Source organism: Typopeltis vanoorti, chromosome 24, assembly GCF_054136105.1.
Source record: "Typopeltis vanoorti isolate ZY-2024b chromosome 24, IOZ_Tvanoo_1.0, whole genome shotgun sequence".
NCBI lineage: Eukaryota > Metazoa > Arthropoda > Arachnida > Uropygi > Thelyphonidae > Typopeltis > Typopeltis vanoorti.
Window position 1 is genome coordinate 71612899 of NC_143572.1, and position 21029 is coordinate 71633927.

At 35.9% G+C, this 21029-nt stretch overlaps 1 protein-coding gene across 1 annotated transcript in view; it reads right to left on the minus strand.

The window, feature by feature from the left end:
• The window catches only part of LOC150093401 (dynein light chain Tctex-type protein 2B-like), an 85390-nt gene that overhangs the window by 20073 nt on the left and 44288 nt on the right, over window positions 1-21029 (minus strand). The window contains exon 4 of the mRNA XM_090413765.1: window positions 13268-13331. Within this exon, the coding sequence (XP_090269891.1) occupies window positions 13268-13331 (64 nt within the window). The remainder of the gene's footprint in view (window positions 1-13267; window positions 13332-21029) is intronic.

Here is a 21029-nt window from a genome sequence, read left to right on the forward strand (position 1 = left end):
TTTGTTCTTGGAGTTCACTATGTTATCTATTAATGTTTTTCTCATTTCATTTGCAATATGGCTCACAATGTTAATGCAAGCATTTGTAGAATGAAGAATATATCCCATGTCTAGGCCATTAAGTTCCTGTAAATTTATTTTGTCTTCAAAGTTGTTAAATGATTGATTTCTCCCTGCAACTTTGTAAGCAGTGTGAAACACTTTTCCTGTTACATCTTTATTATGATACAAAGTATTTAAGAAAACTTTCTCTAATGTTTTGTTTTTTTGCTTCAGATTTTATTTTTTGGCAAGCTTTGTGCGTTGCATTCTCCTTATGGTTGTAAATCTTTTTTCTTAATGACATTAACTGTTGTTTGTGAGATTCTCCAAAATGACCGATTTTATTTTGCCCACTCAGCTGAAATTTTCGCTCCCACGTGTTTATCAACAGCAAGACTTCGGACATCACGACACACTTTATAGCCCAACATTTTATTCTTGACATACAGCCATCGTTTCTCTCACAGAAGTCATTTTTCTGCAAAAGTGTCCAACATTCGAGCCAATCATTATCAGAATCTGATTCCTTTTGACCACGTCAATCTTCAGTCTTGGTTTTGTGATCTTGTTTACCAAGTGTATTTTCGGTGCTAGTTTTCTGTTTTACAGGCTCAAAAGTAGATTCAATAATTTCTGCTTCTTCAGCCTTCCTTTTTTTTACTCACTGACATAAAGTAACTACTTATTTTACTTATTTTGAACAATGTCTGCACTGATTTAACTTAGATTAATTCAAAACTCATGTGAACACCTGCCTGTTGCAGAGTGAATATAGAACTGATCAACTGATTGGAAGCAATTGAAAGTGAACACAACTTCCTGTTTCCAGTTGCGTACCAACCTATGAAACAGGAAAGCAGGGTACCAACTTATGAGTAATCAAAAAACTGAAAATTCAATTCGTGAACAAAGTACCATCTACCAGAATATTTATAATACATTTTACTGTCAATAAATTGCAAATAAAATAAAATAAAATAAAAAAAATTAAGAAAAAAGATGCCAGTACTGCGTACTGTTGAGTACCGCCAGAAAAAAAGCACTGATTGTCACCCAAATCTTTAGCAAATTAATGCAACCACACATTGAGGGTGGAGGAGTGCTTCATATGCTGATTCTAAAAATAGTCTTTTTGACCTACGGTGACTTCTCTGTAAACTTTATTTCTTCTTCAATTTAATCCAGATTATAGTTTGCTAGTTCTGACTCACCATAAAGATGACCGTAGATGTAATTTTTGTGCTCCTCAAGATAGATATTAACTGATTAACTTCATGGCTAACCAAATTAACTTTACAATTAACCAATCCATAGAGGGCACCTTGTTAGGACATTAGTTTTGCATCAGTTACAAACTGAATTGTTCTAATGTTTTACTGCAGTGCTTATCATAGTTATAATTTGTGTTCTGATGATGCTGTGTAGAAAAGTAGTGAAATATTAGTAAGTTCAATAAATTACTTTATTATTTCATCTCCTGGTGTTGTTCATGCTGTGAAGCACTAATATGAATAATTAACAACACCCAAGCCTTTCAAATATGTAGACACAAGAAATTAATAATAGATTATTAATGCAAATATTTCAATCTGAATTTAACAGATCATCATCAGAGCAAAAGCAATTAAATAGGTGGAATAAAAATAATGGATTATTTTTCCTTCATAATACATGAGCCATGCAATAGACACTATGTGATAAATGGCAAGGTATGATAAAAATTAAAATAAATAAAATTAAAAATAAAATTAAAGATAAAAATAATGATAAAAAATAAAATAAAAATAAATATTAAAAATAAAAGGGAAGGATTACTGTTTGAAGTTGATGACACTCAAATTTTTGATGTGGAAAGGCAGTTGTTTCCATTCCAGTTTTAGTAGTGTAAATGCGCTTCAGAACCCTCTTTGAACAATTGCTCAAATAAACTTCTCAGATTCTTGACAAGTGGTCTTGGATATTGTGGTGTGTCCACTCTACAGTACCTCTTGATGACACACGAAAGTTGTTATTTTAAGACTCATTATTCTCCTCAGTACAACTACAACCTTCCTTTCTGGTACTATGTGAACGGTTTTTGCCATCAAATCCAAATCTGAATCATATCTACTTATCTTCCTAACCATAATTAATAGCCTATACATCAATTTCACTATGAAAAAGGATGGAAAATCAGACTTCCTGGACATTCGTATGCCTCTCCAGTAGTATGCCATCTGGTGTACTAATAATTTCAGTTCATCATAAACCTAGTTACATACAAGATTCGGCCATCATTCTTCTCAAAAAAATGGTCATCTCCTTACTTTACAGAGCATGTGTTGTGTGCTCCAATCCCAAGGATATCTAACTAGAACTTGATATCATCTAAAACATCACGTTGCAAAATGGCTTCACCTCAAAAAGGATCATCACAAATCTATGACACAATCCTGTCCCAAGAAAATCTATGACACAAACCTGAACATGTATGGTGAGTCCCAATTCCACAGATTGCAAGATCCTTAAAAGATATAAATTAATTACCAGCAAAGACTGATGAATACAACTATTGACCAATCAGTATCTCAGGAGTGGTCGTGAAGATTTTGGAAAAATTGGTTGACAGTGAATCTCGACATTGCAATGAACAGCATGGGATGGTCACGTTTTAGCAACTTGCTCACATTCTATAATAATGTTACCATTGAACTAGACAAGGGGAATGGTACTTTTGGATTTAAAGTAACTAGTGGTGTACCACAAGAAATTAGTTCTTGGTCTACTGATTATTCAATCTGTACATCAATGATTTGACAGGCAACATAAGCTATTTGCTGATGAAAGAAAGATAGGGTAATGAGGAGTGCTGCATTGCAGGATGATTTGAAGAGGTAACAATTGTAGGCATGGGAAAATGGATATCATTTCAATGTTAGTAAATGTAAAGTCATGTACTTTGGTGTGATTAGATATCCAATGTTTATATTGGTGGGATTATGCTAGAAGAAGAAGAAACTGATGAGACTAGGAATCTTGGAGTGTTAGTAGATAGCAAGTTGAAGTTCAGGGCCATGTAGCAAAGATTGCAAATATAATTCAAAAGATAATTGCAATGCTGAAACAAACTTTCACATGCAAAGATAAGGATATCATTTTTCCTCTTTACAAGGCCGTTATAAGACCTCACTTGGACTATTGGGCACAGGTCTGGTCTCCTGGTTACCATTGTAATTCTGATACAATGGAGAGAGTGCAAAGGAGAATGTTACAAATAATATGAGGATTGAGGAATACTAATTATGAAGACAGACTGAGAATTTGTAGACTGCAGACACTAGCAAATAGGAGAAAGAGGGGATGATATGACTGAAACTTACAAACTTCTGAACGGATCATAGAGGATTTCAGTTGATAGAATTTTTCATTTTATAGAGGGTGGGAAAGGACAAGAGGGTATCCTTGGAATCTGAGAATGAATGCTGCTAAGAAGGGGATGAAGGCTAGATTTTTCTTTCATATGGTAGTGCATGATTGAAATGGTTTACCAATGGATGTTGTGTGCAAGCAATGTGAATGAATTCAAGAATAAGTATGAGTCTCTGACCTCCCTGGTGGTCTCTGTTAACAACATTAATAATATCCTCTGGTACAAGTTTAAACAGTTGTTCAAATAGAGTGCTAAAGAGCCAAACTTAAATCAGAATGACTGTCTTTCCATAGGTAAAATTTGGGAGAGTTTCGTTTTGATTAATGACATGCAGTAACACTCCTTTTTATTTTTAATTTTTTCTTATTATTTTATATTTGATTTTTTTTTATTTCATTTTTTCAGACTTTACCAACTATTGCATGGTATCACTCCAGGACATGGCTCCTGTGTTGAAAAGAAAAATAATCCATTGTTGTGACCCCACCTTTTGAATTGCTTGTACACTGATGATGATCAGTTAGATTCAGACTGAAATATCTGAATTAATAAATTATTAAATTCTTGTGGCTATGCATTTCTATTAATCCATAATTTATACTGTACTGAATATTTTATACAAAGTAATAACATAGATTACACACAAAAATTTAATATTCTTTTAGAATATTTGATTTATTTATTTTGCACTGCTTGAAAATAAGATACTTCAATACTTCAAATCTGATAATGTACAATAATTCACTAAAATATTAATTCAAAGAAACCAAAAGAGTGATTTTTTTTTTTCCAGTTTAAATGAGAAGATATTTAATAACATCTTATTGGGAGTGAGAGAGAAGATGTAAAATTGAATGTTTCAAGAATGTAGCAACCTCTGCAACAATGCTGAAATCTTAAATGTATACCTGTGAAAGTTTAAATGGTACCAAATTCCTTACTAAAGATTAAAAGGTATTGTAATGTCAGATGTTCTATTCACTCAACGTTTCAATTTGAAGTTGAGATCTAAATATATGTTCTCTGCTTGTTCTTAATTTCACATTGCATTTTTGTTTTATATATATATATATATATATATATAAAGCACTGCAGGAGGGAGTCATGACAAGGGGCCATCCCTGGAGGTTGCAAGGGGAGACTGTGAGAGAGAGGGTGAGGAGTGGTTTCTTTGCATGAAGGGTGATTGAACCATGGAATGCATTGCCTGATGGAGTGGTGAGAGCGAGAACGGTCAATGCATTTAAGGAGTGGTGTGATAGACTTTGTGTTTTCTAGGAGGGACCTCCCTCGATGAGTCTTGATAGACTTGTGTGTCTTAGAAAGGACCTCCCATGATGAGTCTTTTGACTGCATGGAGGTCTGAATAATAATAATAATAATAATATATATATATATATATATCACACACATTAATTCTGATGAATTTCTTTAGTGTATGATCTCACTGTACACCACCTTTCCTCAGCTCCAGGAAAGGCCTCTTCTTCTTCTCCCTATCTCCCCTTCCCACTGTTATATGAAAAACTTCATTCACATTAATCTGCTAATAACTCCTTATCAACTTATATGTCTCAATCATATCACTCCTCCTCCAATCTACTAGACTCTGCAAATCGCATTTCCTCAATCTTTCTTCATGCTCAACATTCCAAAGCCCATAAACTACCTTAGTGAATGTCTCATGATACCTTAAAATATTTTCATCCTACTGAAAACCAAGTGACCAAATATGTGCACAGTAATTGACATGCAGCCTTCTCAAGGCCTTATACAATGGAACCATAATCTCCTTAACCGTAGTTTTTAAGAAAAGTCTACATGGTACTAACATTTAACTACAATAAATTTAATTAATACTTCCAATATTTTGGCAAAGTCAAATTGCCATCATGAGGGAACACAGTACAATATGTGTGTGCATGCAGATGCTACACTGATTAATTAGGCTGAAGCATGGCAAATGAAAGTAAGCCAAAGTGCTAAATAGTGTCCCCTAATTGGCTGAAATGGGTGTCCTTGGCTGCAGGACTGAAATATGGAGGATAAGAGCTTTCCAAATTTGGGACAGTTTCATGCAACCAAATTTGTTGAAGTTTGGATAGTTTCTTAAGGCAAAAGTAGATTCAAAGAATAGTCTTTCATATTTATATTTGCTGTGATTTGCTGTGGTGGAGTAGATTGGCCTTCTTCAGCATATCCTGTGGCAGGTGTCCAAAGCATGGTCAGCAAGCCCTCAGTGACTGTAGTGGTGGAAAGGATAGTCCTTATGTTCAATTGATTATAAAAGGGAAGATAAATGGAAGCGGACAAGGAAGACGAAGAAAATCTTGGCTGGCAGACATCAGACAGTGGGCTGGCATGAACTCTGAGAGACTGCTCAGAGTGGCTGAGAATCGCTAAAAATTTGCCAAGGTGGTTGCCGATCTCCAATAGGAGATGGCATTCAAAGAAGAAGGAGGATAGTTTACAACTACAAGGGACCTAGTAAACACCTGGTAGGCCTAGGGAGGGTGACTGGTCTTTGCTAGAATGGATAGGGGATGACAATCATATATATACTGTATTTTTCCATGTATATGGGATGACAATCATATATATACTGTATTTTTCCATGTATAAGACGATACTTTTTTCTAAAATTTTTAGACCAAAAATTGGGGGTAGTCTTATACACGGGGAGGAAGGGGTAGCCGGTTAAGAGACCTGCAGTTGACGTGGTAAAACTGCCGGTACCTTGTCTTCACAAACAGGCTTTCGCCAATCACTAGCCTTTGTTAACTCTGTCGATTGACATCATTAATGGCTGGTTCTGAATAAACCAATCAGAACTCTGAAAGCATTCATATGTCTGCAACTTGTTGGCAGGGTAAGTTAATGCATTAACAATATTTTGAGCACTAGCCCATAAAAATGTCCGAAAATAAAAAACGATGAAGAAGATATACCCGGAACTGAGAGTGATGCATAATTTCTTAGTATATATATCTTAAAAAGATTACCTAATTACTAAATATACTTTGAATATTTAAAAAAAATATCAAATGTGTTCTGTTTTATGTTTAAAATATTGATATTTTAATTTTGGGTTCGAAAAAGTAGAGTATGGGGGGGGGGCTTATATAAAGAAAAATACGGTTTAGTCTCTGTTCTGAAAAGGGAGAGGAGACATGACTAATAGAACAAAGAATTTTTAGCAACAAAGCAAAATTTAGCAACATGATGACTGAAGTAATGCACAAAGTCAGCTATTAACTGGTTGCCAGTGAAACTAGGTCATGCCCAAGCTGCTATATAACCCAAGTGCTTATACAATTCACTGACTTATGAGGGTGGTCTGAAAAGTTCTTGTCCCAACAATGAAAAAAAAAAAAAAAAAAAAAAAAAAAACGAATTTAGGTTTTTAATTTTGGCAATGGTAAAATTAAGGGATCTGCACTATGAATTGTTGGAACATCCACCCTATTCCAGCGATGATCCTGAGCCATTATCCCATCCTGGTAGTGGTTCTCAGTAAGATCTGCAAAATATCCCTCTACAGCTGCAATCACCTCTTGATTCGAAGAAAACACTGATCAGCGAGGAAGAGTTTTAGTTTTGGGAAGAGATAGAAATCACAGGGAGCCAAATCTGGGGAATAGGGTGGATGTTCCAACAATTCATAGTGCAGATCCCTTAATTTTCCCATTGCCAAAACACCTTTGTGAGCAGGTGCATTGTTCTGATGAAAGATGATTTTTTTCTTCTGCAAACCGGGTCTTTTCTCACAAATTTTTTCGTCTAGTCTGGTTAAAAGATCAGATCCCTTAATTTTCCCATTGCCAAAACACCTTTGTGGGCAGGTGCATTGTTCTGATGAAAGATGATTTTTTTCTTCTGCAAATCGGGTCTTTTCTCACAAATTTTTTCGTCTAGTCTGGTTAAAAGATCAGAATAATAATCCCCGGTTAATGTTTTTAGGGGTGCTTAAGGGTCAAAGCTGTATAACTGAGAGGAGACCTCCACATAGCCTTTAAAGGAATGCGGAGAACCGACCAGGGCTTCTGACCTAATGTCCAATCCTCACCTTCTCGTGGTGCACCCTGTTGGGTATCTACTTTGATACTGAACGAACGAGGATGGGCTGGCAATTTGGGATTTAGCCGACCAAATTGTATTCTTATTGGTTAAACCAAAATAAAAAATGATGGTACAACATGACAAAATTTCATGCCGGCTGGGGCGTCGCCTGGTTAAACAAGGCCCCCGTTGTTTTCGCCAGGGAACCAGGGCGAACAGCGAAAAGTCAGCTACTGGAACAAATCTGAAAACAAAACCCAACTCAACATCACCAGAGTTAAAGATCGGTACTATCAACGTAAGAAGCCTGAATGGCAAAGAAATGGAGCTAGCTGAGGAATTAGATAAGTACCAGATCGACATAATAGGGGTGACTGAAACAAAAAAGACCAAAACTGGTGAGATCTTTCTGAGCAATAAATACAAAATGTTATAATCAGGCAATAACAATCAAGGAAAAGAAGGAGTAGCCATAGTATTCAACACAAAATACGAGGCTAATCTTCTTGAATGGCAGTCAGTCTCAAGTAGAGTAATGTGGGCAAATATGAGAATGGGGAACTGGACAATGAGACTTATTTGTGCCTATGGTCCCACAGAAGGTTCTACTAAGGTAGAAGTGGAGGAATTTTTTGAGGCTTTAGAAAAAGCAACTGACACAATGAAAAAGGAAAAGTTGGTCCTTGTTGGGGATTTAAATAGTAGAGTAGGAAATGATTGTGAGACATACAAAAATATTTTGGGAAAATTTGGAGAAAAGAGCAAAGCTAATAATAATGGCAAATATCTGTTGGATTTCTGCTCAGGACATGGACTGGTTATTACTAACACCATGTTCCAACATAAAAATGTGCACAAATTCACATGGAGAGAAGAGGCTAGGAATAAGAAAAGTCTCATTGACTATGTTATTGTTGATAGTGATGTTTTCTCCCTGGTGCAGGACACCAGAGTGTACAGAGGATTTGAAATTGGAAGTGATCACTATTTGGTCTTGAGCAGGATAAAATTGAATTTCATATTGAAAAGAATAACATGTAAGAAAGTTTTAAAGCGAATAAAAGTTGAGCAGCTCTCAGATGTAAACTGTAGACTAAAATACAGAAATATTATTGAAAAGAAAATGAAAGAGTTTGAGAACAGGAATCAAACCTTGGAGATTCAGTGGCAAACTCTGAAGGAAACATTGATTGATTCTGCCAGAGAGGCATGTGGTGAGGTTGTGTGCAAAGATAAAAAAATACAGAACTCCCTGGTGGACACAGGAAGTTAAAGAGGCAGTGAAGGAAAAGAAGAAAGCATATCAAAAGTTCCTGGCAAATAAGTCAGCTTTTACTCTTACAGAATACAGAGACAAATGTAAGAAAGCTAAACAGTGTGTAAAACTAGCTAAACAAAAGTCATCGGAGGACTTTGGCAAGAATATAGAAAATAAATATCAAGAAGGTGGCAAAATATTCTGGAGGTTGTTGAAGAAGCTTAGGAATGGAGGAAAGAGTGCTGTAAAAGGAATTAGAGATGATAAAGGTGAAATGAAAACAGGAGAAAAAGATATCCTTGAAGTATGGAGTAATTACTTTGAAAAACTGCTAAATGAAACAAGCAGTGATGACAGCACATTGATAAAAAACACTGACCAGGCATGCAGTCAGGAATACATATCCATACTTGAAGTAGAAAAAGCCATCAAAGGCTTGAAATGTGGAAAGGCAGCAGGAGTAGATGATATTCGAACTATGCAGTGGCTGCACTGCATAGTTCAGAAAGCCTGGACAGAGGGACGAATTCCCGATGATTGGAGTAGAGCTCTCATAGTACCCATATATAAAAAGGGAAATAAAACTGAATGTGAGAATTACAGAGGTATTTCCCTACTGAGTGTTCCTGTCAAGATCTATGCAGGTATACTTGAGAAACGGTTGAGAAGAATTGTGGAAGAAAAGCTTGGTGAAGAACAAGCTGGATTCAGGCCAAATAGAGGCTGTCAGGTTCAGATCTTCACTTTACGACAAATAGTCGAGAAAGCATGGGAATATAACAAAGATCTGTACTTAAGTTTTGTCGATTTGGAAAAGGCATATGACAAGGTGCCAAGAGAGAAGCTATTCAATACGCTGCAGTTATATGGTGTCAATGGGGCATTATATCAAGCAATACTTAGTCTTTATTTGAGTTGTGAGTCAGCAGTTAGAACTGAAGGAAGTACAGGAAGATGGTTTAATGTTAAATCTGGTGTGAGACAAGGATGTACATTATCCCCTCTGTTATTCATTATCTATATGGATCACATTATGAAGGAATGTGGTATTAAACCTGATATCAAAATTGGAGATGTTAATGTCAGCTCTTTGCTTTATGCGGATGATGTTATACTTCTAAATAAATCCGCTACAAGTCTGCAAGATTCTCTGACTAAATTGAATAGCTGTTGTAATAGATATGGTATGAAGGTCAGCAATAAAAAGACAAAGACAATGAAAATAGGCAGAATCATTGAAAATGTCAACTGTGTTGTGAATGGAGAACCTGTGGAACAAGTAAAACATTTCAGCTACTTAGGCACAATTTTTACTGAAGATGGTAAACTAAATATAGAAATAGACAACAGAATCAGCAAAGCTGGTATGGTGGGAAGTCAATTGAATAAATTCATATGGAATAAGAAAGAAATTAGTCGGAACACTAAATTAGCTGTATACAAGACTGTGTTCAAACCAATTTTAACTTATGGATCTGAGAGCTGGGTCAGAAGTAAAACACTTGACCAAAGACTAGAGACCGCAGATATGAGAGTCCTGAGAAAGATTAGAGGCGTGAACAGATGGCATCAATGGCAATATCATATTAAAAATGAGGATATTAGGAAAGAACTTGACATTGTCAGCATCCAGGAATGCGTTAGCAGAGCTAATCTCAGATGGTATGGTCACTTAAATAGAATGGGAGAGGAAAGATTAGCAAAACAAGTGTTCTCTGCCAGGTTGGCAGGAAAACGACCCAGAGGAAGACCAAGGTATAGGTGGATTGATACGGTACAAAGTGCCTTAGACGATAGAAATATAAGATCTGATAATGTTGGAGTCTTGACAAGTAACAGACTGATTTGGAGGAAAATTGTAGATAGGAAGTTAGTAATGATGTAATGTTTTCATGTAGTACTGTCATATCCTGTACACCCCTTGAGGTTACATGGCAGGAATTTGATGATGATGATGATGATGATGATGGTTAATGTTTTACCCTTTTCAATATAATTAAATCTTGAAATTAGCATCACAAACACCGATGCCATGACCTTTCCTGCTTAATTAACCGAGTTTGTCTTCTTTGGAGCTGAACAACCAGGTTCTGTTTACTGTTTTGACTGCTGTTTGGATTCTGGTGTGTAATGGTGAATCCAAGTCTCATCCATAGTAATAAATTGACACACAAATTTAGTTTTATTCTTGTTAAAATGCTCCAAGCACTGTTCAGAGATTTTCATGCGAGTGCATTTTTGATCGCTGTGAGCAAGCGACGCACCCATCTTGCACAAAGCTTTTTCATTTGCAATTCTTCATGCAAAATATATCACACACGTTCTTTCGAAATGCCTATAGTCTCAGCAATTTCATGCACTTTGACTCACCGGTCATCCAATATATTGTGCACTTGATCAATGATTTCTGGTGTTGTTACACTTTTTGGATGTCCTTCAAGTGGATCATCTTCAAGGTTGGTACAGCCACATTTAAACTTGGCAGCCCATTTCCTAATTGTCGAAAATGAAGGAAAAGAGTGCCCATAAAATTTTATGAACTTCGAATGAATTTCTTTTGGCTTTAAACCTTCTTTTACAAAAAATTTTATAACCACACAATACTCAATTTTATCCATTTCAAGGGATACAGACAACACTTTTGATTCAGACAGCTGTATAAAACAAACTACTTGATAGAATGACTTGCAACTTCACATGGATACTTATGACAGATGTACCAACTTAGAAAAAAAAAATCATGCTGATAGTGTTGCCATCTATGGTTGAGGCCGAGAACTTTTCAGACCACTTTCGTACATCCAGTATAAGCTTGCTTACCACATTAAAATAAAAACAGATCATGCTAAACTGAGAAATGATAAACTGTATGAGTTAAAGCGTTAGAAATGAAAAACAAACAAGCACATGAAAATGATCCTAGATAAAACCATAAAAATAATAACACAGATAAGCCTGGGAAAGGAGTGTCCTGGGTTCAATTCCCATTGTCGACGTGAGGAGCTAAAGGATCTTTTTTAGACATACTAAGTTAACCAGTCCTGGGTGTGGATATCAGGGTTTTTCTCCCCAGTTTATCTGTGGTTTTTCTTCCTATAAGCAGGCAAACTGGCCCTGCGAACACATGCAGCTACAGCCATAAAAATATACTGGGAGGCATAGGGCACCTTATCCTCAGGACAGGTATGACTTAGAAGGGCTTAAGATAGCTCTGTAACCGGCCAGTAGGAGGAGGAGAAGATGTACATTTTGCAATAGCATTCTAGTATGGTAGCTTGGACATAATTCATTATTATAGGAACTGAATCTATAGCCATTCTTGCTTATGTACTGTACACAACTCTGTCACTGCTATTTGCAGATAATTTTTGACACATTTTGTAAATGTTTCAAATCCCCTGAGATTTGAAACATTTTGCTGAATTATGCACTAATAATGCATAATGCTGCATACTCTATTGGAGGAGCTATACTGGAGGAAGTAGGGGAGACAAGAGATCTGGGGTTGATGATTGATAGAAACCTGAAATTCAAGGGACATATTGCAAAGGTGGTGAAGGTAACACAGAGGATTGCTGCAATAATGAATAATGAGAAGGACGCTGACCTGCAGAGATAAAACAGTTATCATTCTGTTGTATAAGACCCTGATCAGACCACACTTAGACTATTGTTCTCAGATTTGGTCCCCAGGATTTGAAAGGGATAAATTAACTGTGGAAAGAGTACAAAGGCAGATAACAAAGATGGTTTCAGGACTGTACAATGTTAGTTATGAGGATTGGCTGAGGGAATGTGGACTGCAGAGTTTGGTGGATAGAAGAAGGAGAGGTGATATGATTGAGACTTTTAAACTGAGGAGTTCTTTCGCTTGGTTGAACAACAGGAAGGAGTGATGACAAGGGGCCATCCCTGGAAGTTATGAAAGAAAACTGTGAGTAAGAGAGTGAGGAGTGGTTTTTCTTTGCATGCAAGGTGGTTGAACCATGGAATGCATTGCCTGATAGAGTGGTGAGAGCGAGAACGGTCAATGAGTTTAAGGAGTGGTATGATAGACTTTGTGTTTCCTAGGAAGGCCCTCCCACATTGAGTCTTTTGACTCCATGGAGGCCTGAATAATAATAATATTCAGCATAATGGCCTGATTTAAGTCAAAATCAGAGGTGTGATAAATTTTAGATGACAACCTAAATACTTAATTTTATTAAATTGTATCCAACCAAAGCAGAGAAATTATTTGTATTTTTTAAAAACATTGATAATTTTGTCCCTGCAAATGATCACATTTAACCTGAAATATCTTGACAAATTTATCACACATAAATTTAATTAAATTCTAACTAGCAATAGCAGAATTACATGAGTATAAAATGGAAAAGAAATAAATTTAACAAGTACTAATGCATTTTTTTAAAAATTTTTTTGAAGGGTACAGAATTTTATTTTTGACTATGTTGATATTAACATCTTTGAAACAATACAAACGGATATATACTTACTGTGTTGAAGATCTCTGATGCAAAATTGTCAGTATCAGCATCCCATAAACAACGACTGCCCATTCTGGGAAAAAGACAAAATTTTATTTTTATCTTTTTGGATATAATTCCAAGTGAGGAGAAAAAGAAATTAAAAAAACAAAAACAAATGTATCCTGTTTAATACTATAAATTACAACTGCCCTTCATTTTATATGATTCATGCTGAAGCTTCTGGAATAAAAACAACATAGAACTGAAATGAAAATAACTAATTTACTAACTAAATTAATTATTTACATGCCGATGTTTTGCCAGCTCAATCTAGTATTATCAAAGGCACTTTAAAGAAACACACACTGAACAAAGACTAAGAATGAAATGACCTCAAGAATAAGGACAGTCATGTATGGAGGGCAGCAGTGGCACTCTCCACATCCTTCTATGATTACTTCTGATGAAGGATAGGGCAGCAGACCAAAATTTGTATCTAATTACACCATCCATCATTTCTACTGCAGTTCATAAGCTATTTCCAGGAACAGCCTATGTGATCTGAATTGGGAGTATCTGTGTAGTTGTATGACTTGCTTCCAACTGATGAAATGGTCTTTATCCAAGGCATGTTATGCTAGTCTACTTTTGTGTTCTTTTCTTCTTATCAAGGTCCATCCTGTCTGTCCAAAATACTGGATCCCATATTGACAAGAGATGTTGTAGACACCTGGGAAGGAGAGAGGATATGGTGGTCACTGATTTTTCTCAGAAAGGTGAGGACTTTGTCCAGTGAGATCAGTCTATCAGTTGAACCTTTAATGTAGGGTAGGGATACAGTATATGTGTGCATATAGGTATTAATCTGGATGGGGAGGAGAGTTGCTGTTCTTTTAGGATTTTTTGTTTTTGAACTAATTCTGTTCAAATGATGTAAATAGAGCCTTTGTTCTAGATATAGTGCAGGTTCTGAGAATGAAATTCACTCTGTCCAGGAGACTCAAGTTTTCAAAATTCCAAGTTTCTGAAAGAGCTGATAATTCCAGCTGAAATACTATTTCAGCCAGTGCTTAAAGAGTGTGTAAATGTTGGCGGATGGGAAGGGGGATATTTCAGAAAAGAATTCTAGTATATTGCCCACTGGAACATTAGCAATATTCTACTAATATTTTATTTTCATTAATATTTTATGTAATATTTTACTACATGCAATATTGAATATATATAAAGATAATGAAATAAAAATAAATGAAAAGTTGTCTGAAAAACAACTATAAACCAAGGATGCCCTCTGTCTCCAATACTTTTCAATATTTGCATTAATGAAATATTAATACAGTGATAAATACCTTAAACAATCAAGATATAGAAATTTCCCAGAATAACAAAATAAATACGCTATTATTTGCAGACGATCAGGTAATAATATCAGATAAGGAAGACAATTTACAAAGAGCAATATATATTTTAAACATTATAGTAGAACAGTTTGGAATGAAAATTTCCAGAGATAAAACTAAAACAATGGCATTTTGTGGAAAAACTCCAGTTAGAAGCAAAACAGTTATTAATAATAAAATAATAGAACAGATAAATACTTTCAGTTATTTTGGGTGTGAAATATCATATGAAGGAGAAAAAGAATTAAAAATCAAATTTAAAATCAAATTAAAAACTTCAAAATTTTTACACATTATAGGCCTGATAAATAGAACACTCAACTCAAATATAGTACAAAAAGAAACACGCTTGAAAATATACAATACTTTAGCAGTGCCCACATTATTATATGGCAGTGAAATTTGGACAATAAACAAACAAGATAAACAAAGAATAAAATCAAGTGAAATGAGATTTATGAGAAGAACTGCAAAATACACATTATTAGATCAAAAAAGGAACGAAGACATTTTAAAGGAACTAAAAACAAAATCAATAGAAGAAAAACTAAACAATTATAAGCAAAAATGGATTGAACATGTAAACTGAATGGCCAACACCCGATACCCTAAACAAACACTAAAATATTAGCTAAATGGAAAGAGAAGGCAGGGTAGACCTCAAAAAAAAAAAAAAAGGATTACTGGATGGATAATGAGACCGGAACAGACCAATATGGTCTATACCCATAATTAGTGTTATGATGATGATAAACATATGAAGAGAGACAACAGGCCAAAGCTCTTTAAGTGATTGTTATCCTCCAACTGAAGGTTCTAAACAGCGGTTTAAAAGTGTATGGAGCTTTTTAACATAAGACAATGTACTTGTTGAATCTGGATGCCATGTGATTAGCAAGTTTATAAGTGAGACAATTTACGGCAGCCAAAATGTGTGCAAACGAGGCTCTAGGTTTGGTCTTTATAGCCTTGATGCATGTAGGTAAAAATTTTTAATCTGGAGAAAGTTTACTGGCCAGCTTGTAACATAATTTAAGAGACTCGTGGTGTTATTTTTTATGGATATTGATGTATCGAATAATAATTCTTTTAAATTATTATTATAGTCATCTGTATTAAGGATCACATTAGCATTTCCTTTGTCTGCCCTCATCAAGTTTATAGGTGGAACATAAATAATTAATTTAGTTAGTAAATTATTTATTTTTATTCCAGTTCCAAGTAGTTTTTAATCCGAAGACTACAACATGAATCATTACAATACCTATGGAAATTTGAATATGAAATTCATTTCACATAACACTCAAAAAATTATGATGAGTTTTATTTTACACAAGAACAAGATTAAGTAGTAGTTTTGCAAAGCACTTTTTTTTTTAAATAAAATTCTTGCAACAAAATTGAGAAATTCATGCAATCAATTTTCAATCTGCTCATAAAAGTAAAAAGGGAGGTGGAGTGCTACTGATGATAGAAAAAGAGTTATGTCCATGCAAGGGGGAAACAGTGGTATAGTTATGAGCCATTATGGTGTCAGATAGCAGTGAATAGAATGAAATACTTCGTTGGATGTTGCTGTAGATCTAGTAATGTGAAGAGTACCAACCAGAAAATGTATAAGGCAAATTAGCCAAGGAAAAAGGGTGATCATTATGGGTGATTTAAATTATGACAATATAGGCATATGATATCAGGCCTGTACAACACTGATTATGAGGATAGGCTGAGGGCATGAAGACCGCAGAGTTTGGTGGATAGAAGGGAAAGGGGAGATATGATAGAGATATTTAAGCTGTTGAAGGGTTATTATCATATTAACACTAAGGAGATTCTTAATATGGTAGAATGAGGGAAAGGAGCAAGGACAGGGGGTCATCACTGGAAGTTGCAAAAGGAGGTGGTAGTAAAAGAGTAAGAAGTAAGCTTTTTGCATGGAGGCAATAAATATTTCAGGGGTAGGAGCATGGAATGCATTGCCTGAGTGGGTGGTGAACGTGCAGACTAGGAATGATTTTAAGGAGTGGTGTGATAGACTTTGGTACGAGAATGACAGAAGAAAGAATGCTTGAATTTGCCTTGAAGCATGACATAGTAATTTGTAACATATTTACATATTTCATATAGAGAGAAGCTATTCAATATGCTACAATTATATGGTGTCAATGGGGCATTATATCAAGCAATACTTGATATAATGCCCCATTGTATATAATGCATTGATATAATGCCCCATGTAAGTCAGCAGTTAGAATTGAAGCAATACTTCAATTCTAACTGCTGACTTTACTTGAGTTGTAAGTCAGCAGTTAGAATTGAAGGAAGTACAGGAAGATGGTTTAATGTTAAATCTGGTGTGAGACAAGGATGTACATTATCCCCTCTGTTATTCATTATCTATATGGATCACATTATGAAGGAAAGTGGTATTAAACATGATATCAGAATTGGAGATGTTAATGTCAGCTCTTTGCTTTATGCGGATGATGTTATACTTCTAAATAAATCCACTACAAGGTTTGCAAGATTCCTTGAATAAATTGATTAACTGTTGTAATAGATATGTTATGAAGGTCAGCATTAAAAAGACAAAAACAATGAAAATATGTAGAATTGTTGAAAATGTCAACTGTGCTGTGAATGGGGAACCTGTGGAAGAAGTAAAACATTTCAGCTACTTAGGCACGATTTTTACTGAAGATGGTAAATTAAATATGGAAATAGACAGCAGAATCAACAAAGCCGGTATGGTAGGAAGTCAACTGAATAAATTCATATGGAATAATCGAGAAATTAGTCAGAACACTAAATTAGCTGTATACAAGACAGTATTCAAACCAGTTTTAACTTATGGATCTGAGAGCTGGGTCAGAAGTAAAACACTTGACCAAAGACTAGAGACCGCAGATATGAGAGTCCTGAGAAAGATTAGATGCGTGAACAGATGGCATCAATGGCAATATCATATTAAAAATGAGGATATTAGGAAAGAACTTGACATTGTCAGCATCCAGGAATGCGTTAGCAGAGCTAATCTCAGATGGTATGGTCACTTAAACAGAATGGGAGAGGAAAGATTAGTAAAACAAGTGTTCTCTGCCAGGTTGGCAGGAAAACGACCCAGAGGAAGACCAAGATATAGGTAGATTGATACGGTACAATGTGCCTTAGACGATAGAAATATAAGATCTGATAATGATAATATTGGAGTCTTAACAAGTAACAGGCTGATATGGAGGAAAATTGTAGATAGGAAGTTAGTAATGATGTAAATTTTTCATGTAGTATATCATATCCTGTACACCCCCTTGAGGGTACATGTCAGGAATTTGATGATGATGATGATGATGGTGTACAGAAAAGTGCTCGAGGAAGAACTGAAATCAATTGCAGGAAAGGAACTGGAGGATAGAAACAACAAAGTGGTATCTACAATCAAGAAAGCAGTTTAACAAACAGTACCAGAGACAGAAAAGGCAAAGAAGAGGTGGATCTCACAGGAGACATTAAAGATAATTCAAGGAAAAAAGAGCTTTAAAGATTAGGAGAGAGAGAGAGAGAGAGAGAGAGAGAGAGAGAGAGAGATTTCTATGGAAATGGAAGAATAGAAAAAAATGCAATGAAGTGAGGAAGGCAGCTAAGAGAGAGACAAATCAAAATGGCAATAGAAACAGTGTGAAGATATCAATAAGAGATCAATATCACATGCATCCCTCAATAAGAGAGTGAGGGATGCATGTGAGCAATCGAGGAATATGGTGGTAAGAGGTGTAATGTATGGGGACTCGATGATCCGTGGTGTTCAAGATAGGATGCGTGAGGAGTGTTTGCCAGGAGGAATGATAGAAAGTGTGGCTACGGCAATTAAGAGAGGTGAAAGGGTGGATGAGATGATTCTGATAGTGGGAGCAAATGACTTGAGTGGTGGTGTAAATAGGGCACTGAGAGACATAAGATTCTTGCTTGCAGCTGTACAAAAGATGACACAGAGAGGAAAGATAGTATGTGTGTTGCCTAGGTATGATAATGTCGAGCTGAGGAGAAGAGCAGTGATATTGAATGGCATAATAGCAAGAATGTGTCAGAAGAGAGGATTCGAATATTTGGATGTTTAGAGTGCATTTCAGAGCAGAGAGGAATCGTACGCGAGAGACAGCCTGCATTTGAATGAGGAAGGACGTAGGCATCTGGAGAGATTGCTGTTCTGAACGAGTCAGTGTGTCCCAGTGTGGATGGTAGCAGGGGAGGCCTCTTGTGGGAATGGGTACTTGGGAGAAGGGGGATGACATCAGGTAAGGCTGAGTCCAGTGGAGTCTAGAGGAGATAATGCTGGGTATAGAAACAATGGCATTTTTATGCTTTATACCAATGCCAGGAGTATTCGGAATTGGTGGCACTGATAGCATCAGTCTGGCCAAAGATTATTGGGATCACAGAGATGTAGTTGACAGAAGAGGATATAATAACAGGAATAAAAGTTGCTGGGTACAGCATTTTTCAGCAGGATAGGAAATGAAAGCGTGGTGATGGAGTACTGCTTATGATAAGTGACGACCTATGTCCTCTAAAGAGTGGAGGCTTTGGAAGGCTGTGGCACTAATGATTTTGAAAGCATATGGTGTGAGGTGGAGGTGGGCAAGACAGGATATTTAGTGGGGTGTTGTTACAGACCAAGGAGCACAGAGGGTGCGGACCAGGAGATGTTGAGACAGTTGAGCGTGGCAAGTGCAAGAAGACGATTGTTATGGGAGATTTTAACTACAGCAGTATAAATTGGAGAAAGGAAGATGCATGTAGAAATAATGGAATGGAATTTCTAGAATTCTTGAGGAACAAATGTCTTAGGCAATATGTAACAGAGGGAATAAAAGGTTCAAGAGTTTTGGATTTGGTTAAAGCATCAGAAGAGCTGATAATAACTGAGATGACATCTCTCCCACCAGTTGGAGAGAATGACCATATGGTTTTGACTTGGAAAATGAACAGACATGCAAGAGTGTCAAAGAGATGGGAAGGTATGTGGAATTATAAAGCATCATCATCATCAAATTCCTGACATGTACCCTTAAGGGGGTGTACAGGATATGATAGCACTAAATGATATCTACAATTTTCCTCCAAATCAGCCTGTTACCTGTTAAGACAACAATATTATCATTATCAGACCTTATATTTCTATCATCTAAGGCACATTGTACCGTATCAATCCACCTATATCTTGGTCTTCCTCTGGGTCGTTTTGCTGCCAACCTGGCAGAGAACACTTGTTTTGCTAATCTTTCCTTGCCCATTCTGTTTAAGTGACCATACCACCTGAGATTAGCTCTGCTAACGCATTCCACATTGCCGACAATGTCAAGTTCTTTCCTAATATCCTTGTTTTTAATATGAAATTGCCACTGATGTCTGTTCATGCCTCTAATCTTTCTCAGGACTTGCATATCTGTGGTCTCTAGTCTTTGGTCAAGTGTTTTACTTCTGACCCAGCTCTCAGATCCATAAGTTAAAACTGGTTTGAACACTGTCTTCTATACAGCTAATTTAGTGTTCCGACTAATATCTCTCTTATTCCATATGAATTTATTCAATTGACTTCCTACCATACCAGCTTTGTTAATTCTGTTGTCAATTTCCATATTTAATTTACAATCTTCAGTAAAATTCGTGCCTAAGTAGCTGAAATGTTTTACTTCTTCCACAGGTTCCCCATTCACAACACACTTGACATTTTCAACAACTCTACCTATTTTCATTGTCTTTGTCTTTTTAATGCTGACCTTCATACCATATCTATTACAACAGATTTTCAATTTAGTCAGGGAATCTTGCACACTTGTAGTGCATTTATTTAGAAGTATAGCATCGTCCGCATAAAGCAAAGAGCTAACATTAACATCTCCAATTCCATTATCATGTTTACTACCACTTTCCTTCATAACGTGATCCATATAGATAATGAATACAGAGGGGATAATGCATATCCTTGTCTCATACCAGATTTAACATTAAACCATCTTCTTGTACTTCCATCAATTCTAACTGCTTACTTACAACTCAAATACAGACTAAGTATTGCTTGATATAATGCCCCATTGACACCATATACCTGTAGTGTATTGAATAGCTTCTCTCTTGGCACCTTGTCATATGCCTTTTCCAAATCGGATACAGATCTTAAATACAGATCTTTGTTATATTCCCATGATTTCTCCACTATTTGTCGTAAAGTGAAGATCTGATCTTGACAGCCTCTATTTGACCTGAATCCAGCTTGTTCTTCACCAAGATTTTCTTCCACAATTCTTCTCAACCGTTTCTCAAGAATACTTGCATATATCTTACCAGGAACACTCAGTAGGGATATACCTCTGTAATTCTCACATTCAGTTTTA